The sequence below is a fragment of the Penaeus japonicus genome, unplaced genomic scaffold, assembly GCF_977035675.1.
Source record: "Penaeus japonicus unplaced genomic scaffold, GWHDUDI00000001_assembly GWHDUDI00000007, whole genome shotgun sequence".
Taxonomy (NCBI): Eukaryota; Metazoa; Arthropoda; class Malacostraca; order Decapoda; family Penaeidae; genus Penaeus; species Penaeus japonicus.
In genome coordinates, this window is record NW_028234409.1 from 35,579,817 (window position 1) to 35,587,316 (window position 7,500).

The 7,500-nt window shown below is 34.9% G+C and overlaps 1 protein-coding gene across 2 annotated transcripts in view; it reads left to right on the top strand.

The window, feature by feature from the left end:
* LOC122256122 (adenine DNA glycosylase) overlaps positions 1–7,500 on the top strand; it is a 14,711-nt gene that overhangs the window by 1,376 nt on the left and 5,835 nt on the right. For both annotated transcript variants that reach the window (XM_086538708.1, XM_086538709.1), the window contains exons 2-8: positions 775–957; positions 1,813–2,000; positions 3,814–4,005; positions 4,257–4,367; positions 6,386–6,542; positions 6,893–6,938; positions 7,175–7,296. In XM_086538708.1, coding sequence (XP_086394834.1) covers positions 777–957; positions 1,813–2,000; positions 3,814–4,005; positions 4,257–4,367; positions 6,386–6,542; positions 6,893–6,938; positions 7,175–7,296 — 997 coding nt within the window. In that variant the 5' untranslated portion in view covers positions 775–776. The remainder of the gene's footprint in view (positions 1–774; positions 958–1,812; positions 2,001–3,813; positions 4,006–4,256; positions 4,368–6,385; positions 6,543–6,892; positions 6,939–7,174; positions 7,297–7,500) is intronic.

Consider the following 7,500-nt stretch of genomic DNA (forward strand, 5'->3'; position numbering starts at 1 on the left):
TAGTTCCGTATCGACGGTGGCGCGCGTGTGGGGAGGGAGGGTGTAACTCAACAACGAAAGGTTTCCGATGGAAATGAGTAGCGAAACTGTACAAAACAGAACGAAAACTACCAGAAAAAATATCGTGTCGTGCCTAGAGGTTTGGTTGCGTCTTTATCCAAATTTACCCCTCTCTTGACTAGGAAAAGCTGTAATTTACCAAAGCTTCCGTCATATTCTGAGCTTACTGGTCTTACCCAATCTAATATATTAATGGATAGATAATGAGAAGCACCCAGAATTGTGTGTTTTTTGCTGTGTTCTATTGAAATGCGCTTAAAATTGCTATGATCTTTACGTGAAGGCCTACGCACTGAAGATCAACATGATAGTGGTTTGAGCAATACTTTTTTGTATTGATCAACAAACCACCTTGCACATTCTGGAAAGATAGGACCCAAAGGAGTTTCTTAGATAGCTTGTCATCAACGTCTATTAGATTATATGTGGTAGAGATATTGATTGCCATATCAATTTAATGATTAATTATTACTTGCTGTAAACTTCTTAAAAATGATAACATATCAAAGAAAGTATAAACACTTTTATAGCATTCATTACTCTCCAATATTTCCTACTCTTAAAATTTTATATATATATATATATAAAAATAATATATATATATATATATATATATATATATATATATATATATACATATATATATATATATATATATTTATATATATATATATATATATATATATATATATATAAATTCCCCTTCTCTTACAGAAATGGTGAAGGCCGGCAAGTCCGTTTCTCCTGTTGTCATCGGCAGCCTGCACAAGTTCTCGGAAGCGGAGGTCTTCCAGCTGAGGGAGAAACTGTTGTCCCATTACGATGCCAACCACAGGATACTGCCTTGGCGCTCAATTGCGGCCACAGAGCTTGACCGCAACAAGAGAGCCTATGCTGGTTTGTGTTTTTTTAGGCATCTTATATTTTGGGGATGGGTTTTATTTATATAATATTAGATGTTATTTAAGGTATGATATTATTTTTTCTGAGGATGTTTAGTAAATCCAAACAATGGGAAAGGTGATTCTTGTTTTGAAGTAATTGATCTGTTTGGAAATGTATTGCAAGGTTGTTGTACACAATTTTGTCATGCTGAAACACTATGGCTAATTTTAGATCTACAGTATTAGAAATTTAGTTACTCGAGGCTATGTATAGGACATGATAAAATGACATGTCTTTCTTGCTAGTGTGAACCAATTTTTATATAGTTATGATGACTTGTTATAGGAAATATATTTATTGTAATTTCCATTAACCATGAATTTTATCAATCTTGGATGCTCATATTACTTTACCTTGATTGATTCATATGAATTAATATCTAAGGATACATATATTTTGCGGTATTTACATTACTTGACATTGATTTGTTATCATTAGATAGTAGCCACAGGGCCTGTTGGCAGTCATAAAAGAACATCATGTGTGTTCTGGTAAGATAGAGCTTGTCAACTTCATTCCTATATTGTCAAATTAGGAACCAGTCCAAGCTCCATCACATGCCAGAACATACGTGAAGAATGTTTGTTGGTCTTTGCTGAACGGCCAAAGGTTCTCATGCCTCAGATATTGCTTGATGTGGTCCTAGTGTTGACAGTTACTCTAAGATCTGCAAACCAGAATTTAAATCATTAGAGAAAGTATGATAATTGAATTAGAAAAACAGATAGTGATCTAAATAGAATACCTTTATAAATCCTTAAACAGGAGAGTTGCATTGAAATTGATTTTATGCTTTTTGTGTTTCAGTTTGGGTGTCAGAGATGATGCTACAGCAGACGCAAGTTGCCACTGTAATGAGTTACTTTGAGAAATGGATAAGCAAGTGGCCCACTGTGGCTGACTTGTCCAAGGCAACACTGGAGGAGGTCAACCAAGTGTGGGCTGGCCTGGGGTATTATTCTCGAGCACGTAGGCTTCATGAAGGGGCTGTTAAGGTTTGTGCTTGTAAATTTGTTTTATAACTTTATGTCCATCCCAGTTTTACTTATTTAAGACTGTGTTTGATTGCTGAATAATGTGATAATTGAATATATGTATAAATTCACTACATGGGATGAATGAACTGCAATTCAGATGGCTTTGTATATAATGCCTCTTACTGTAATAGGGGAGTATAATTCATAGTTTCAGATACACAGACGCCTCTTGTGAGATTTTATGTACCTATATTGCTGTGAAGAGATAAAACCCTCTAGTATCAAAGAAATTCAGTGCTTAACCCAATACCGCCGGCCACAGACGGCGATTATGTAATATGCATAGCCCTGGGTGCCGGCATACGCCGTCAATTATATAATTGATTTAGGCCTATGCGTTCGAGAGCCCGGGCATTGAAGCCATGCAAAGGCGAAACAGTCCCGGCAGGAATGGGTTAAAAGAAGATATACACAAACGATTTTTTTCAGTCTATGCTTCAAACTAACAGTGTAATTTTGAGTTTTCATTTTGTACAGAACATGTACATAGTCTTTTTTTATATATATGAAGTGAGGCATGGTCCAGGATATGTTTTCATAATCAGTTGATTAATGAATTCATCTGATACTAATGAATAGTTTTCATATGTGAATAATATTAGAATGAAATGGTAAAGTAAAGACTATTGGTCATTTGAAAAAAAGTTGTCCAGGCTCATATAACAGGGCTTGCATGTACTTTCTTCAGTGTATGTATATAGGAGAAATATAGTTAGAGAATAGAAGGTAACATAAAATTGATAAAGCTATGGATAAGAATAAGAAAGAATATTCACCGCTTTGTCATAACCCTTAAAGTGAGCTCATCATCCCCTGATTTATAGTGTAAAATTGTTGTCTGTAGACAGTTTGGCTTTTCTTGCCTATAATTTGAGATTGATATGGTAACCTTCCCTTCACTTGTCACTCACAAACCCACATAGATCAAATAAAGGCCTGAGGGATGCCATAGTTAGCCCGTTATGCAAATATCAGTGATGGACACACCACATCCCTCAACTTTCAGCCTCTCTTGTATGGGAAAAATGTGGTTTGACACTGCAGAATGTTATATCTCTGATTTTTACTGTGGATGTGATGAAAATATAAGTGATGGTATAGCTGAATCATTGAATATTTATAAAACTGTGATAACCTTTGTGAGAATGAAAATATCTGTTATTTCTGCAGGCAACATTAACCTTTCCACACTCAACAGTTTCCTGTGGCCACTATACATGACAGTATATTATGTTTTTATGTGCCTGTATAATAATTGTAGACAAATCTTTCGTTCTATAATTTTTTTTAATGACAGTCTTGTTCTTATTAAACCAGGAAGGGCTGCAAGAGAAAAGCCTTTGCAAACATGATACCTGGCAGTATACTAGATATTAGATGAAAAGAAAATAATTACTCATCTCATAAATTCAGGATCTCTGTCAGTTTCCAATCAGTTAAAATGTTTATAAGTGGTTAGCTTATGATTGTTAGTGTTGTTGCCAAAGGTATTCTGTTAGAATGGTTACTAGTGCCACCAGTGGTCTTGATTACTGATTTCCTGCAATTAATGAACTGGAATTCAGTTGTTGAAATATATCTATTTTTTCTTAATTAAGAAATTGTAAGGATAACTTGATAGTTCTGAAATCATGATTATAGCCAGCAAGAATTGGGTAACAGCATTTCATTGATATTTTGATAATGCTGCACTGGGAAGGAACAGTGGTTATTTAGTTGATTAGGGTTATATTTCCAAATTTCACTACCATTTTCTTTGCTAAAATTCTAGGTTATGGGAGACCTGGATGGTGAATTCCCCAATGACCGTGATTCCCTTGTTGAGCAACTGCCAGGTGTTGGTAGGTATACAGGGAGTGCCATAGCGTCCATTGCTCTTGGCAGTTGTGTGGGTGTTGTGGATGGAAATGTCAATCGCGTAATGGCTCGTCTAAGAGGGATAGGTGCCGACATAACTGCCCAGGTAAAGTCTTTTAGTATATATTGACTTCTTTGTTTGAATAACATTTTCTTAATTGATATTATCAATATCAGTGTCATGATGATCATCAGTTATTATCATTATCATTAGCTTGATTTTTCATTTTCAACCTTGTATATATATGTATCTTTATTTAATACTGGATTGCACATATATATATTTTTCAATAACCAGTATAAATTTTTTGACCATAAAGCTTCCTTACACTAATGGAAGATCTTTTTCTTTTACAGACCACAGTAGACCACATGTGGAGTTTAGCAGACCAGCTAGTTGATCCTGAGCGACCTGGGGATTTTAATCAGGCAGTTATGGAATTAGGGGCCACAGTTTGCACACCTAAGGTATACTTTTTATTTATTTTGACATTTGTTGTTTATAATTTTGTCTATCTAATTTTGAATATGTCACATAGATGCAACATAGAATTTTTGTAAAATATGTCTTAGACCACTGATATGAGAAAGCCCATATTTTTTTTTTATAGTGAATCATATTGTGTCAAAGCCAGTGTTGAACATGTTTATGAGCTTCTTACTCAAAAATTGTAACCCTTTAATTTGTAAGGATAATGAGTGCAAAGGATTTATTTTATTCTGTTTTTTTATGGCCTATACTTTATGACTCCCTTTGTGGTCTACTTCATGAAAATTTTGTTTATTGATATTTGCTTGGCCAATATTCAGGTGAAGGAATATGAACTTTAATTTTTATCAAGCTTAGATAATGAAGATGAACTTTCTAATATGCCTGATTTTCTTTTTATGGAAAAGTGATAGTTACAATTCTTTTTATTAAGTAGGACTAATTGATAGAGCAAGCCTAGTTAGCACTTAAGGTTCATGCAACATCAGCTGAAGTCAGCTGCTGATGTTTGGAGGCATTTGCAGGGCTTTTATTCTGCTCATCTTTTGACAACTAGATGATAGACCCAACAGTTTGCTAACTGTCTAGTTTCTAGTACGGTGTTTCCTATCATGTGCCAAAACACTTCTGGTCATAAATTGATGGTAGAATAGCTTTAGATATTTGAAAAAATGAATACAGCAAATAGTTTTAGCAGTGCAGGGCAGGGAGCTAGTAATATTTTTAGCCATCTGTTAGACATCTTTAAAACTAGCCATAGTTGGGGAAAGTTGGTTGTTGACCATCACCTGACTGTGTTCCAAATAGATAGACACTTTGATGCTATTTTGTTTTTCAAACATCTGAAGCCATTCTACCATCAGTATCTGGCCAGATAAGTTTGTATAAAACCTTACATGCATCTAAGTATCAGTTGTATCTGGTCCATGATAGGGAACATCGAAGTCAGCTGGATAAGTAGAATTAAAATCCCGCAGATGTCATCAAACGTTGGCAGCTGACGTTCGGTAGGACCTCAGTGCTATCTGGGACAGTATTTTATGTTGATTTTGTTTGTCCAATCCTTTTGTATGGTAGATATGAAGTGGATATCACATCTTGTAGGAGTGAGGAGATAACATAATGTAAGATAGTATAGGCAGCTCTTTTATTTTGTCATTAGTGATTGATATTAAACCACTGCAGACGGGGATAAATTTGCTTGCCCAGCCTCCAGGATAGGTTTTATTTTAAAGAGAGACTGCTTGAAGCAATATAATTTGAATCTTCCCATTTTCTTTCAGCCATTCATTGTAAAACTAGAGCATTTTTTGTGTTTTATCTTTATGTGTGTTTTATTGAGTTTAGAGACTTATATGTGCCTTATGACAGGCTCTATTAAAATTGTAGTATATTATCCATATTAGCTCATTATTTTCTTTATACTCAGTGTGATAGAAGTATTGCTGTTTTATGGGAGGACAAAAGGCAACTTTATTTTTTTTTTGTATTTTTGCGCTGTCATGAATGAATACGAAACCTATAACCACCTACAATAAAGATAACAAGAAGAGGTAGGGAAGGGGAATGAAACCTGTGGTTGTGACTGAGAGTGCCACAGTGAAAGGCATCCATATTGGCACAGGAGCACATTTTAGGGACTGGGTATGGATTGAGTCACCTTCCTCTTCCCGTTCTGCCTGCACATCCTTCATCGGTGGTACTTTTGAGCATGAGTTCGTCTACTTAGTGTGTGCCATTGCCCTATAAAGATGGTGCTTGCTAGAGACCATGGATGGGTGCCATTCAAGGCTCTCTCTGTCTCTAGGGCAGAGACATTACAGGATCATCCATTTCTGGCTAGCAGTATAAAATCCTTGTTCCTAATGAATTGTTTAATATTAATGTGAATGGACTTGCTTGAGTAAGCTGATTTTGGTAGGTTTATGCCATTTTTTCCACCCATGCACTAGTGAACCCATTTACCTCAAAGCTGCTAATCTTGAACTCATTTCAGACGCCAAGCTGCAGTTCATGCCCATTGCAGTCACTTTGTGTAGCCTATTGTAGAAGTCAGGATGGACACCAGAAAGCATCCATAAGTTCCCATTTCAAGAAGGTTTCCAAGTCAAAAGGGAAAGAGGATGAAGGATCTGTTAAAGATATTGAATGTTGTGAGTACATTTGTAAATAGTGATTATGTACAAGTTTATGTTTTTGTTTTAGAGGGAACACAATAATTGCTCATGCAAATTTCTTTGCATATTGTTGGATTATTTGATTTGATTGTTCTCCATAACTGAGAAGAAAGTTTTTTACTTCTGTGAAATATTTTTGACACTTCACAAATTTGTTTGAAAATGGAATAGTCATTATCAAAAATAAAAAGGGTGCTAGCTCTCTGTTTGATGGTCATACCTTTGTGTAGTAAATTTATTTTCCTTTTACAGTGGAAGGCTTAGATGATAAATGAAATTTAATACTAGTGAACATGAGCCATGGCAAATAATGTGATTCTTTTCAGTGCCAGAGTGTGATCTCTGTCTGAGAAAAGAAGACTGGGATAGCAGGTAAAGTTATTATTATTGTTGTTATTTTTTTTAGGGGGGGGTATACTTGATAATATTCTTTTATTTATGAAAGTTTTATTTGTCAGACACATGAAATGTAATTTCCAAATTGAATTGTTACAGTAAAAGACTTAATATTATTGTTATTTGTTTTGTGTTAATAAGTTGCTTGTGAAATAAATTGTATGGGATATTGTTCTGAATGGAATAATGCTAATGATGGAATTGATTTGTAGTTTAGGAGTGCAGAACTATCCTCGTAAAGGACAGAAAACTCAGTCCAGGCTGCAAACTTCAGCTGTTGTCATGTTACAGAGGATGAATGGACAGATGTATTTTGTTCAACGTCCAAAGACAGGTTGGTATTGAGAGGTAACTCTGATACACATTGCTATTTTTCTACAATTCTTTTAGATTATTTCATAGATGCAGTGGGCTTTCATTGAACTGTTTTTAGTATAATGGAATAAAATATTTAGTACTCGTTGAAAAAATATTAGATTACAACAAACTGATTATCAAGTAGTGAAATCTCTAGATGTTGGTTTCTTAAAATTATGTA